Source organism: Anolis sagrei, chromosome 3 (assembly GCF_037176765.1).
Source record: "Anolis sagrei isolate rAnoSag1 chromosome 3, rAnoSag1.mat, whole genome shotgun sequence".
Taxonomy (NCBI): domain Eukaryota; kingdom Metazoa; phylum Chordata; class Lepidosauria; order Squamata; family Dactyloidae; genus Anolis; species Anolis sagrei.
The window spans coordinates 147,857,362-147,872,062 of NC_090023.1; the positions used below are offsets into that span (position 1 = coordinate 147,857,362).

General features: G+C 37.6%; 1 protein-coding gene across 3 annotated transcripts in view; it reads left to right on the forward strand.

Annotated features, from left to right (window-relative positions):
- SEC24C (SEC24 homolog C, COPII coat complex component) overlaps nucleotides 1-14,701 on the forward strand; it is a 61,546-nt gene that overhangs the window by 37,017 nt on the left and 9,828 nt on the right. For all 3 annotated transcript variants that reach the window (XM_060769178.2, XM_060769179.2, XM_060769181.2), the window contains 10 exons: nucleotides 175-302; nucleotides 3,380-3,518; nucleotides 4,028-4,143; nucleotides 6,619-6,743; nucleotides 7,243-7,434; nucleotides 8,577-8,670; nucleotides 10,511-10,627; nucleotides 12,676-12,846; nucleotides 14,017-14,113; nucleotides 14,307-14,452. In XM_060769178.2, coding sequence (XP_060625161.1) covers nucleotides 175-302; nucleotides 3,380-3,518; nucleotides 4,028-4,143; nucleotides 6,619-6,743; nucleotides 7,243-7,434; nucleotides 8,577-8,670; nucleotides 10,511-10,627; nucleotides 12,676-12,846; nucleotides 14,017-14,113; nucleotides 14,307-14,452 — 1,325 coding nt within the window. The remainder of the gene's footprint in view (nucleotides 1-174; nucleotides 303-3,379; nucleotides 3,519-4,027; nucleotides 4,144-6,618; nucleotides 6,744-7,242; nucleotides 7,435-8,576; nucleotides 8,671-10,510; nucleotides 10,628-12,675; nucleotides 12,847-14,016; nucleotides 14,114-14,306; nucleotides 14,453-14,701) is intronic.

Sequence of the window (14,701 nt, forward strand, 5' to 3'; positions counted from 1 at the left end):
TAAGATGGTTTCTTTTTATTGTTTTCATTGTTCATCATTTAGTTATTTTATGTGACTGCTAGCTTCTCTGAGAAAGCTATTATTAAATAATAGATATAATACTTTTAAATGTAATGAGACTATAAGTTAAGTATATATGGACAGGTAATATTTTGATCTTTTCTTCTTTTTCAGGTAATGCAAGTCCACGCTACATAAGATGTACATCCTATAACATCCCTTGCACTTCAGATATGGCTAAACAATCCCAAGTTCCTCTTGCTGCAGTCATAAAGCCTTTGGCATCACTTCCTACAGAAGAGGTAATATCTCTGTCTCAGGTGAAATAGTTTTTTTTAAAAAAAAGGTGTATAACATGATTAAGAATGTTCTTTTTTCTTGCATATGTAATCTTTATATTTGTTCTCCACCTAAATTAAATTACTCAGATGTGTTCACACTAAGCAATGTAGATTTTTGTTCTTGATCTTTAACATTGCTTATCTTGGGTTACTGTGATTCTGGCCATGAAAACCTTTGACAACACATTGCCTATCTTGATTTCCTCATTACTCACTCATTTCCCAGAAATCCTCTGGAAGACTAATAACAGCTGTCCACAGTAAACAAAATTTGTCCAGGCTGCTCACACTTACTTTACTTGTTTTGTTTTGCCTAAACAACATCTAAAAGCAAAACATAACATTCCAATTACTTCATTTTGGTATTGGAGAACTGTCCATTACTTTGGGTGATGTTTAGTTTCGGCTCCAAGTCATTTCTCTCACAACATTGCAGGTTTTTTGGTCAATTTTACTAACACATTAATAGTAGAGATTCACAAGATTGACTGCATTCTTTGTGTGGGGCCTTCTTATTTCATGGGGTACAAGCCCTCATAATTCCTACTGTTGTATCCCATTTTGAAAGAATTATGCTAATGGATCAAAGTATTCTGTACAATCTAGCTGCTGTTCTTCTTTAAAGACTATTAGAAGTAAGGAGATGTATATATAGTTGGCTTTGAGTTAGCCATAACTCAGGTAGCCTGAATCCTGAAGCAACGGTCAAAAGCAACTCTGAAGAAATGAAACTTCACTTAAAAATATGTTTTTATGATGCAGTAAAACTGATTTACATTAAGTTAAGTTTGTCTTTATTTGCTTTTAATCACTGTATTTCAATATGAATATTAAGTAAATACAGAGTTTATGGTATAGTATTAGTTAGGGCCTATTTTTAATAGTAAACCTCAAGCAGCTAAAACGACATTTAGCTAACATCTAACAAGCCCCCATGTGTGTCAGTTATCAGAGTTTAGTGTAGTACTTGGCATATTATCATTTGAACCCATTATTATAGCTGATAGGGGGAAATTGGTGTCACTTTGGGAATTAGCAGGACAAATATGCACTAAAACAAGACTAACATTTGAGACACTAAAATTTGTGTTGGCTGGTGTTTCCCAGAGAAAAATGCTCATATTTTTGTCTAAATTACATTGCCAATTACATTGTGTATTAAATTTAATGGTGTGTAAGAATTGCAAATATAGGCCCACCCGCGTGAAAAGGTCCTGAGGAACCCGAAACCCCGGAGGCCAATCAGGAAGGCAGAGGGCACAAAGAGTCTGTTCCCGGTGATGGTGGCATAAATAGATATATATGATTCACACACACACATATATATGTATATGACAGATATAGTATCATAGATTTGAAAGGGACCCCTAAAGAAGGACAATGATATGTTGCCTGTTCCAGAGTAGGCAAACCAGACATTCTCCACATCAACACTGACAAACAGCAAGAAATACTGTTTACCCACAAGCATAAAGAAATTACATATATTAGAAACCAACACTTCTCATTACTCCATTTTCCAAATCATCAGACTGGGCCACAGCAATGCGTGGCAGGGGACAGCTAGTATTATATAAGTGCTTAAACTTTACTCAAACTGCTGTTAATTCTGTCAATAAGTAGCAAACTTTTTATGGGGGTGGGTGTATGACAGAGAATTATGATGGTTATCTAAGCACTGGGTTGGGATCGTGCAGAGTTTTCAAATTTGCAAATGTTGTTTCCAGTGTTCAGGGACTTCCTTCACAGCTGTGTCTTCCACCTGTTAGGGGCAATTAGACATTTGAAACCAGCAAATATTTAAAAGTATATAGGAGAAGGATATTGAAGCAAAATCCAGTTTTCAGAATGGCTGAAATGTTAGCACCTGTCCTTGAGAGATATTTCTTCCTTCGTTCAGGCTGTCATTTGGAGGCCTCGAAAAGGGAAAGTTTGCTGCCCTCAAGACTGTTTTTATAGCCTTGAGTATAGTAGCACATAAAATATTTTTTTAGAATACAGCTGTTGATTCTAGTTCTCCACTAAGATAATAAAATAAATCAGTACCTTATTTCTAAATCTTCAGTAAGGTGCACAAAGAAACTGTTTCAATAAATATTAGGTTGAAAGTCTGTGGGATAAACATGATGAAATGGTTCCTATCTAAAGCCAGATTTTAGCTCCACTAAAATAAACACTTGATAGTGTAATAAGAATCTTTTTGTTGTTTGTTACTATACCAGAGCTTCTCTTTAAAGATCTGGCTGAGAGAATGATGTCTTATTGCTGAGCTTTGTTAGCTCTCCCCTCCCCAAATAGCATCTATTTAACAGCTTTTAGTTTAATGGTTTTACTATCGCAATTTTTCTTCTTTTCACTGCCAGGAAGATGTAGGATTTGGTTCTTAAAATAGTTTTACACAGCTGATCTTAAATTACAAGACAGATGTAGGGAAGAGCTTGCTGCATTACTGACAAATGAGTACTAGGACAAAGGACAGAAGACATACCTCCCAGATTTCATTTATTGGCGAAGAAAAGGGGGCAGAGTGGTTTTGGTTTTGAATACATTTTTAATCAGTTTTGATAACAACAACTTTATTCTTATACCCCGCCACCATCTCCCCGAAGGGGCTCAGGGTTGCTTATAAATGGGACAAAATGTCCATAAGAAAATGGCCAGAATCACTGGGTTGTTATAAGTTTTTCAGGATGTATGGCCATGTTCCAGAGGCATTCTCTCTCAGCATTTCACCTGCATCTATGGCAAGTATCCTCAGAATTTGTGAGGTATTCAAACTTCACAACATGTGAAGATACCTGCCATAGATGCAGGTGAAACATCAGGAGAGAATCCCTCTGGAACATTGCTATAGAGCCCGAAAAACTTACAACAACCCCATGCCATTGATGTTTAATTCTGTTTTAATGTTTGTATTGAAATGCTTTTATTGTAAGCCATTTTGAGTCTCCTTTGTGGAGAGAAAAAAACAGGGTATAAGTAAACATGATAATAATAACAACACATTTGATATCCAGATTTTTTTTTTAACTTTTCAGATTCCTCCTTATTTAGTGGACCATGGAGAATCAGGCCCTATCCGGTGTAATAGGTGCAAAGCCTATATGTGCCCTTTTATGCAATTTATTGAGGGTGGAAGACGGTTCCAGTGCTGCTTCTGTAGCTGTGTCACTGAGGGTAAGATTATTCTGCTTCGAAATAATTGTGGAAGATGAGAAGTGCACTTATATTAATGATTAATTTACTTTAGCATTTAGGATATCCCAGTTGGCGTAATTAAAAAGTCCAGTGCATGAAAGTGGACTCAGGAAGCTATTAATAAGTGTAATTCTTTGTTTAGTAAGTTGTTTTAAAGTGTCATTTTTTTTCCTGATGTTGTGTATCTTCAAGTTAGTTCTTAGTTAGGGTTGCTCTAAAATGAATCTATCACACAGTTTTCTTGACAATATTTGTTCAAAGGGAATTTGTCCCTAATTTCTTTTGAGGCTGAGAGAATGTTGACTGGCCAAAGGCTTTTCACAGCTGGGCATGTATTTGAACTCTCATCTCCAGAGCCATTATTCAACACCTAGAGCACTGTGCCATGCTGGCTGTCCACAGTGATTCCTCTGTTGTCTACAGGTAACAATCACTCATATCTCTAAAAAGTGTACATTTAATTATTTCATTTTCCCTCTGTCCCGCAGTACCATCTCACTATTTCCAGCACTTGGATCACACAGGAAGGCGAGTGGACTACTATGACAGACCTGAGTTATCATTGGGATCCTATGAGTTTTTGGCAACTGTGGATTACTGCAAGGTATGGTTACTTGTAAACACAACCCTGTTAAACTTACCCAGTCTGAGTGCCATAGAAAAATCACTAACCTATTAGGAAGGCACCTATATGATACATGGAAATACAATGAAAAAAACCTCCTCCTTGTTCCTCAAAGTGCACAAAGAATGATTTTTAGAGATCTGTTTTAATACTGTATTATCACCATTACACCAGGAGAAAATATTTTTATTATTACCAAATAAAATGAACTTTAATATTGTATTAAATTACTGCTGTCAGCTTAGGAAAGTATACAAAGTATTTTTTAACCTATCTAGGAATTCTGCATATGTTGAAATTTCTATCAACAAGCATAACAAATCCCTTCCAGGATGTGAGCTGAGGAACGTTTTCAGCGTTTTTATCCTTAGTGCACCTGGCCATCTTCTCTTTATTTCTGACTATTTTAAAGTGTATATGGAAACCATTGAAAGAGTCACTCTCTGCATTAATACATCAGGCTATATATTCTCACTCAGGACATGTCTTACCAAGCTCTTCTATAATTATTGCCACTGTTCCAATTTAGTGAGGCCTCACATGAAGATAATGATACAAGTGTCTTCTATAGTTTGTTGTGGCTTATATGATAAGGCAATAGTAGAAAGCTTAGATCCTTAACACACCATGCTGTTATACTGTACAGCTCCCCAATTGCCATGATAGCTGATCACAGATCACATTGTCTATGACATTGTTGCTGTCGTAGTGTGATTTGCAGTTTTTATCTGCACTAACATCATTATCACTACCTCATTTGTTCCATCTTTTGCTTTGTAGCTGGTTTGCAAGAGATAGCACAGGGAAAGAAGCAGACTACACTATCCTTATCCCCCATTTTTACATCTTTCTGCTGTGAAAAGAAAAGTGTTTATTGTACTAGTCAGTTATTTCGAGTTGTTCAAAAACTTTTATTTGTTTTCATGAATCTGGAATAACTATTACAGCAAACACAGCATTACTACACCATTACTTTAAAAAGTAAAAGTAGATTTGACAATGTAAAATCATGGTGATAACATTGTGATGTGGAGTACCTCAAAATAGTGAAGTAATCTTTGGAAAGCACAAAGCAGTTAAGGCATCTAAATAATTAATAGTTCAGGATAGTTGCCTTATTGTACTGTGGCAGCAAACTACTTGTATTTAAAAAGAACAGAAGCAGTCTCCAAAGGAATTTAAGAGCACCATGCATGGAAAAAAAACAGTTATTCTCTTCAGAAGTGTTGTCCTCCCCACCCAAGCACCTCCCCACCCAAGCACCCAACTTACCTGTCCGAACGTGTCTCCCCTAATGAACCATCGAGGACTCTAAGATCGTCTGGGGAGGCCCTGCTCTCGGTCCCGCCTTTGTCTCAAGTACGGTTGGCGGGGACGAGAGACAGGGCCTTCTCAGTGTTAGCCCCTCGGCTATGTAACACCCTCCCTAGGGAGATTAGATCTGCTCCCTCCCTCTTAACGTTTCGGAGGAAAGTTAAAACATGGCTGTTCGAGCAAGCGTTTACAAATGCAGAGTAGCTGGACAATGCTTGATAATAATGAGACGCTAATGATGTTATTTTTATTGCTTTTGTGGTGTTTTATATTGTTTAATATTTTAATCTGTATTATTTTTTATATGTACTGATTTGTTGGAAACCACCTTGAGTCGCTGATTGGCTGAGAAAGGCGGTATACAAATACAGTAAATAAATAAATAGTCTGAGGTTTCTATGCTGAAGGTTTCTTTGTGGGTTCTCAGGGTAGGGGCAGTTGAACTACACTTGCATTGCATCTCCTAATTGATTTACACTGGCCAACACACATTTTGGTATCTCAAATGTTGGACTTGTTTCTGGGTATATTTGACCTGCTGATCCCAAAAATGGCACCAGTTTTCCTCTGTCAGCTCTAGTATTTTGAGATACAGAGCATATGGCATGTACCAGTTGCCATCTGCTTGCCCATAGAAAACCATGGTAAGAAACAAAAGATGATGTGGTCTATCCAATGCAATCTTGTGAACCACTTCTCCAAACACCCCAGGATCAGTCCTAAAAACCAAGACAGCAAGAATTTATTTTTTTGTATTGGGCTATGAATAATTCTAGCAGTAAAGTGGAATGTGACATCCAGATTCAAACTAGCTACTGAATCATGGTGAGAAAGGGGAGTCATTAAAAGATTACAGTATTTTCAGCATGAAAAAGACAACAACCACACAGCACTGCTTCACCGGGAGGACCATGACATCATGCGATAAGGCTGAGACAAACGCAATAGCAAACCACTACTGTGAATCCATAATGGCATGGTGTGACAAGGCAGCAAGAGATGCTATATATCATGTAGTACACAGCAAGGAAATCCATATGCACCCGTGACCTGCATTTATTCTGTCAGTATCAGTATCTGTGTTTCTCAGTAACATACACATAATAACTTTAGTAAGAGTGTCCCTCTCCTTTTCCACAGAATAACAAGTATCCTAACCCCCCTGCTTACATTTTCATGATTGATGTGTCATATAATGCAATAAGGAGTGGCCTGGTGAGGTTGATTTGTGAAGAGCTGAAGACTCTCTTGGACTACTTGCCGAGGTAATTGTGCTGGTGGGATTGTGGTCATGAAAAGTACTATATTCATAGGAAAAAAATAGACAAAATATCACATAACTCCCCCCTCAACCCCCCCCCCTTGGGTCTGACTTATCACAGTTCAATATGAGGTGCCTTATCAAGCTAGGTGGGAAATAGGAGAGCACTTTGACATTTCCCCACTATAGTGGAGATAGTAGAGAGGATCGATGCTTCTTCCAAGACAGACTTTTGACTTGTTTCACCCACTTATGATCCCACTTATACCCTACTAGTAACAGCATTAGGGAAAAGCTGTTTTCAATGCTTGGGCGACAAAAAGTAAATATTCACAAGGTGGCAACATTTGGCAGCTATACTTTCTACAAGGAATTATGCATGAATGGCGTCTGTTAATAGACAGAAGCTTAATTACCTGTTTATGCCACAATATTTGAATTTGCTCTGCTTGACTTTGATCTTACCTTCCATACTTAATTTCTCCATTTTGTTTTTAAAACAGAGAAGGAAACATGGAAGAATCGGCCATCCGTGTGGGCTTTGTCACCTACAACAAAGTTCTGCACTTTTATAATGTGAAGTCCTCTTTGGCGCAACCGCAAATGATGGTAGTCTCAGATGTGGCAGATATGTTTGTGCCTCTGCTTGATGGTTTCCTGGTTAATGTTAATGAGTCCCGCACAGTTTTCACAAGGTAAGTTGAAGCTGTCAATCTAGCATTCGATTTGAATAGTAGCAGGCACATCCTTACGCTTTCCTTTTACCCATTGTGGAGCTTAAAAAAGATGTATTATATGCTGAAGCACTTAAAATGTATGTTATTGGGTGGGTATAAAAGGGGACATCTCTTCTAGTGTTTCAGCCCTGTTGTCAGAGCCCATACTGACCACTGTTTAGTGTGGGTTTAGAGTCCTGTCCATCCACTGAGCATTCTTCTAGACAGCTTTGATGGAGCCAAGGATTTTTAAATGCCTGGCACATTTTAAGCTTTGAGGTTTTGTATGGTTATTGTGACCATGTTCCAATTTTAGTATATGTGATGCTGAAGTGAGCACTTGTGACCATATATATGTACTTGTTTTTACTCTTTCTCTGTTTTTCTCACTGGTATATATGAAGCATGCATTGAATGGGTTCATACATATATTGCCCAAAGACGAGAGTTATTTGAACTATTGTTCAGTTTACTATGTAAAGAAACCCCTTAGCGTCACCTTCCAGTTCGATCCATCCAAGGCAAAACTTAAGATTGAGTATTCGAAACTGATGTCTATACATTCTGGAAAGGAAAGCAATAGACTTCACGGAATGGGATATGTCTAAACTGGCTCCAAAGCCAGGTGGGGGTTGGTTTAAGGGATATTACCAGCTGTAAATCTTTTACCCCAAGGCAGCTTCAACTGAAGCAAGAGTGACTAACTTATAGTTTTGAATAATGGTGCATGGGCTAAATGGTGTGGTTCCTATGCAAAGTGGAACACTAGTCGAAAACACAATCGAGATATTTTCTGCCTCTGGTGAGCTGTAAGGTGCAGCATTTTGAGAGATGTATTATTTCTTCTGCTATATATGTTTTTAGCTATCTTGAAAATTGTTTAAATGATGGGGAAGCAGTGTATTAACTTTTTGATATGGAATTTAAGCAGACAGAAATGTAAAGACATGACTTGGGATCTCCTTTTCTGTTAGTGGAGAAAGGAAGCAAACATCCCACCCACTTCCTAAGCTGGTAAAAAGATATTTATAGCAGGATTTTGAAATCGCACAGCATTGGTTTCCATTTACTTGTCTCAGTGAATTTTAAACACGTTGTGACCTTCATTATTTGATTTCTAGTTTACTAGACCAGATTCCTGAAATGTTTGCTGATACAAGAGAAACAGAGACAGTGTTTGGTCCAGTGATTCAGGCTGGCATGGAGGCTTTAAAGGTTTGTTGAGTGTTTTTCATCTGTTCAAACCAGGAGATGCCTGAAAAAACTGTGTGTGGAGATTAGGGCAAAAATCAATTCTCAACTATTTATTTATTTACAGCATTTATATGCTGCCCTTCTCACCCCGAAGGGGACTCAGAGCAGCTTACAAAATATATATATACATACAATATATTATATTATTAGCATAGCACAATATCAGTATTATAAATAATCATATTGTACTATACCATTATATTGTAATATTAGTAGCAATATTACATGTAATATAAAATATACAATTATAATATTGTATTATTATATGAGTTGGATATATAAGTTTATATAACATTTTTTAATATTGGATGGTTAAATCAGTAGATATGGAGGACCAATTGTACCACAGCAATAACAATTAGGGCATGCCCAACTTCCAAGTACGTAAAAATCAAACCCCTTAAGTTAAATACAGTGGCTCTCAGTATTTACCTGGGTGTGGTTCCAGGACCCACAGTGAATGCCAAAAACCATGGATACTCAAATCCTATGATATACAAGGGTGCAGTAAAATGCTATCTCTTATGTAAAAGGGTAAAAGTCAAGGTTTGAGATAGATATTCAAGCTGTGGATAGTTGCATTCATGGATGCAGAGAGCCCACCCTATTGCAAGCCAAGCTGCATGGCAGGGTTCCTTTTCCTCCTTCTCCCTTACATACCTCCTTTGCCTTTTCTCATTCCTATTCCTCTTCTTCTCATTTATTCCTCATGGCGAGCTGCTTTCTGGGCCTTTTCCCTTCCCTTAGCAGTTTGAGCTGGGCTGTTTCTTCACCTCCTCTGACAGAAGCAGCAGCTGCTTCTCCTTCTCCGAGGGAGAGGGGGGAGCCTTTTGCAACCCCAATATTAATGTAAGGGGACCCCATTTGGGGTTGGGACCCAAATTGAAGAAGTTCTAATCTAAACAATACAAAAATACATGTTTTGAAATGTTATCGAATTAATCAAGAAGTTAAATTTAGCAACTCTGAAGGAACGAAACGTTTTTGGAAATTACATTTGAGACTGAAAATAGGTGAAAACAAATTGAATTCAGTTTGTGAAAGCCTAACTTACAAATCATTATCAGGTCAAATCAGAGAGAATGCACGGAAAACTATCTATAAATGGTTTTACTATCCATTCAAGTTACAGGGGGTTTATTCTTGAGTATCAAAACTATGCTGTAGAGCAGACATGGGCAAACTTCGGCCCTCCAGGTATTTTGGACTACAACTTCCACAATTCCTTGGCTGTTGGGAATTGTAGTAGTTGTAATCTAAAATACTTGGAGGGCTGTAGAGAAAATGGAGCATTTGGAGACTGGACTCATATGTGGCTGTCATGTCCCAAGAAGCTAAAGTTTTGGGAAGAGGTCTTAACCTGAATAAGCTGAATAATAGGACAAAAGTTAGAGGGACACTGCTACTTATAGCCTTATTTGAAGACAGAAACAGGAATCTACCAAACAAAGAGTTTTCTTGGCATTAACATACAAAGTAAAATGAGAGAGAGAAGAAATAAAAGATTGGTTTGAGCTCATAAGGAAACTATTAGGAATATGAGCCAGAGTAACAGCAAATTTAAACTAACCGCAGGTTACATAAGATTTTGGTTAAATAACTATAAATGTATGGCTTGGTGAGGGATAAAGCAAACCTTTAGACTGTGATTGTATATAATGGTGAAATTTAATAAAGAGAAAAGAAAAGAAAAATGCTTTTCACAGAAGAGAACCATTTATACAGGAGGTAGTCGCCGAATAAGGCAGAGCCCTCAATTGTCATTTTTGCTCCTGATATGAGAACTTCTGCTCACTTGCAGGCAGCGGAGTGTGCAGGCAAACTCTTCATATTTCATACATCACTGCCTATTGCAGAAGCCCCAGGAAAATTGAAGAATAGAGATGATAAGAAGCTGATAAATACTGATAAAGAAAAGGTAATTTGTTCTCTGTTCTATTGGTTGCACTTGTGTTTCTTCTTAGTCATCTGGAAAAATGATAAAAGAAATTTGAGGGGGGAAATGCTAATGAATTTGAATACCTGTCACTTTTTGTTGCTCCCATGTTGCCCTTGCTTCCTTCTCTTCCTTTTTCTCTTTTTCTCTCTTGCTCACAGAATTTACCCTTTAATGCCCAGACATATCCAACACTATTATTTCCTCTTAGAAGAACTGAATGAATTCAGTACCTTGGTCTGTTATAGTTCCTGAGAGCTTTTAATAGTTCAAGAAGCAGTGTGGACTCCATATTTGAATGTAACCCCTCCTGTAAAATGAAACAGAAAAGTAATACTAGGAAAAATTTTGACTGCTCGTTTCTTCCTACAGCTGTAGGAGGCAAGCAGCAAAAACTAAATGTGTATCAGAGATAAGGTTTAATGATCTCGTCCCACTATAGTGAAAATAATAAGACTGTGTGCATAGGATTACTGTAGTACAGGAGATTTTATATACTGAGTTGCTCTGTATAACTATTTCAGAAAAGAGAAATTGTAGATCTTGTTGTTTTATTTCACAACAAAAATATATAATTACACTTTTAATTTCCATTCAGAGCAGGTCCCAGTTCAGTATAATTCTACCCCTTGGGAACATATATCCTGGCTTAACATTTTTCTAGCTAGCTTTAATTCCACCAAATGATCCTTTTCCTGACAAGAGTTGACAATGGCCCCTTCTACATTGCCATATAATCCAGATTATCAAAGCAGATAATCCACATTATTTGCTTTGAACTGGATTATATGACTCTACACTGCCATAGGAGCACACGGTGGTGAAGTGGGTTAAAGCAGTAAGCTGCTGAACTTGCTAACCAAAAGGTCGCAGGTTCATTTTCGGGGAGCAGGGTGAGCTCCCACTGTTAGCCCCAGTTTCTGCCAGCCTAGCAGTTTGAAAACATGCAAATATGAGTAGATCAATAGGTACTGCTCCCGACGGGAAGGTAATGGCGTGCCATGCAATCATGCTTGCCAAATGACCTTGGAGGTGTCTATGGACAGCGCCAGCTCTTCGGCTTAGAAATTGAGATGAGCACCACCCCCCAGAGTCGGACACAACTGGACTTAATGTCGGGGGAAAACCTTTACGTTTACCTACTCTGCCATATAATCCAGTGCAGATCAGATAGTCTGGATTTTATATGCCAGTGTAGTGTAGAGTGATCTTGCTAAGGCAAAACAAAACAATTCACCATATAGTACAGCTATGTTTGTTGTTGTATTCCATCAAGTAATTTCTGGCTTACCATGACTCTTTAAACAAACCTATGAACTTTTCTTAGCAGAATTTGTTCAGAGGGGCTTTTTCATGAGGCTGAGCAACAGTCACTTGTCCATGGTTCCCCAGTGTATTTTCACAATCTAGCAGAGATTTAAATCCTGGTTTTCCAGTATCCTAGTTCTAATAAAACAAACTAGAACACCATACTGATCTGTTTGTTTAGAACTTGCAAATTCTACTTTTAAATGGCTTCTATAGCCAAACAGCATTAAAACACACTTTTAAAAAGATGTTTTCCAATAGTGTCACACCCCAACCCTTTTCTATCCCTTTTGTCTGACTGCTAAACACAAACGTTGCTAAAAATCAATTGTTACATCCTTCATCAAGGATCTTGAGAGCTGGCTTACATGAGGAGCTAATCTTGGTACTGATTAACTAGTACAGACTCCTGAAGCATTTTAATGTCTCAGAAAGACAAAATAATGTAGACAGTACTTGATTTTAACTTTCATTTTTGGTCATGTGGTGAGAAACAAGCCTGTACAATCAGGTGTATTAGAATTCAGCTCCCAGAATTTCTGACCATAGGACAAGTTAGCTAGGGCCTCTGGCAATTGGAGGTCAAAACATCTGGAGGACCACAGGTTGTGCAGATCTGCTGTAAACAAATTTTTGTAATTTTACATGTTTTGAAACACATGTTTTAATTTTTAGCCTCATTTTGATATCTCTGCATCATTTGTTTTCCCTTCTCAACCTAGACTCTATTCCAGCCTCAAACGGCATTCTACAACAACTTGGCCAAGGAGTGTGTAGCACAAGGCTGCTGTGTGGATCTCTTCCTTTTTCCAAACCAGTATCTGGATGTGGCCACCTTAGGGGTTGTTCCATATCAGACAGGAGGCTCCCTTTATAAATACACCTTTTTCCAGGTATGATCTGGTTTGGTTTTCATGCCTGTTTGGTATAAGTCATTTTGGAAATGGCAGTTGCTTTGCTGGTCTCAAAAAAGGAAAAAATTATGGATATAAAGAAAAAAATGTTTTGATTGACACAATCTGAGTTAATGTGAAAATATAAGGGTTCCTTCCAGATAGAGAAAGAACTCTTTTGACTCACTGCCTTGCCTGGAAATTTTCTTTGAAGCCTGAAAGTGGAAGTATTCAAGTACCAATCTACATTAGATCATACACATGCTATTTATGAAAATGGAAATACAATGTTTCTGGAAATGACTAGTTCTTAGGAGAAAATCTTGACTTATTCAGATGAATTCCTTCTGGTTATTCAACTCAAACTGAATAAATATGTAGATTTAATGTCTCTCTTTGTTTGTGATGCCCTAAGCCACATGTATCAAACTCAAAGTCCGTGGGGCAAATCTATGTCATTTTACATGGCCCTCCAGATGCTGAACTACAACTCCTGCATTCCTCATCATTAGACATCATGACTAGAGCAGATGGGAGTTGTGGTGCAACAACATCTGGAAAACTGGAGTTTTTCCTGTAGTGGAGTTTGAAAACAAAGCTTGTGAATATGATATCTGACTTTAAAATATGCTTTAATCTTTCTTCAACCTCAGAGCCACAAGTGTGGATGAGTTGCAATTCACATTATTCCCAGTCTGCATGGCAGATAATCAAAAGTGATGGGGATTGTCGTTTAATAACTTTTGGGAACCCAAATTGCATAAAAACTAAAGAACTATATAAGAAAAGTATAGTTGGCATGCTGTATCCATGGATTCTTTATTGGTGTATTCAATGGCCCTTTAAGGCAACCATAAGGCTGATGTGGCCCTCAATAAAAATGAGTTTGACACCCCAATGCTAAGCTTTAATTAAAAAAAAACTATATCAGCAAGTGACTTCCAGTTTACTATCTAGCAAACAGATGGAAAATCCTTCTAAGTTTGTACATTGTATAGCTGAATTTCTTTTAAAAATCTTCAAGAATATGGATGTGTATAGTTTGTGTATTTAACTTACTTACATATTGGTTCCTTTATAAATTGTAGCTCTAAAAAAGCTTAGGACTGGTAAGACACTGAGATTCATAGATCACTGCATGAAATCCTTTTTATTAACTATTTACGCTAGGTGGAAACAGATCAGGAGCGCTTCTTGAATGATTTGCGTAGAGATGTTCAGAAGGAAGTTGGCTTTGATGCTGTCATGAGGGTACGCACAAGCACTGGTGAGTACCTACGAAGATGTAGTGTATATACTCTCAGTGGGTTGAATGTATACCGAAGTATAGTCACAAATCTGCTGATGTTAGCTTTCAGTTTGTCTTGCTCTTCCCCAGTGATAGCACTTCTGGTCAGTTGTGACTTTCTGGGTACAAATGTGTCAAGCATTTCCTTAGTAATTGTCTTTTTGCCTCCCAGGTATTCGGGCAACAGACTTCTTTGGAGCTTTCTATATGAGCAACACAACAGATGTAGAACTGGCAGGTCTAGACTGTGACAAAACAATCACAGTAGAGTTCAAACATGATGATAAACTAAATGAAGAAAGTGGGGCACTTCTCCAGGTAAATACCATTGTAGCGTTTATAATGAGTATTATTTATTATTTATTTATTTACTTTGCTTATATACCGCTGTATCTCAAGCCCGAAGGCGACTCACGGCGGTTCACAAACAGTAAAAACAGTAGAAACAGCAGTGGTTCCATACAACATATAACAATTGACTTAACACATTATCCATAAATTACCAATAAGCAATTACAATGCACAATTATTACAAAAAACAACCGTACCCAATCTTCTCATCATCCA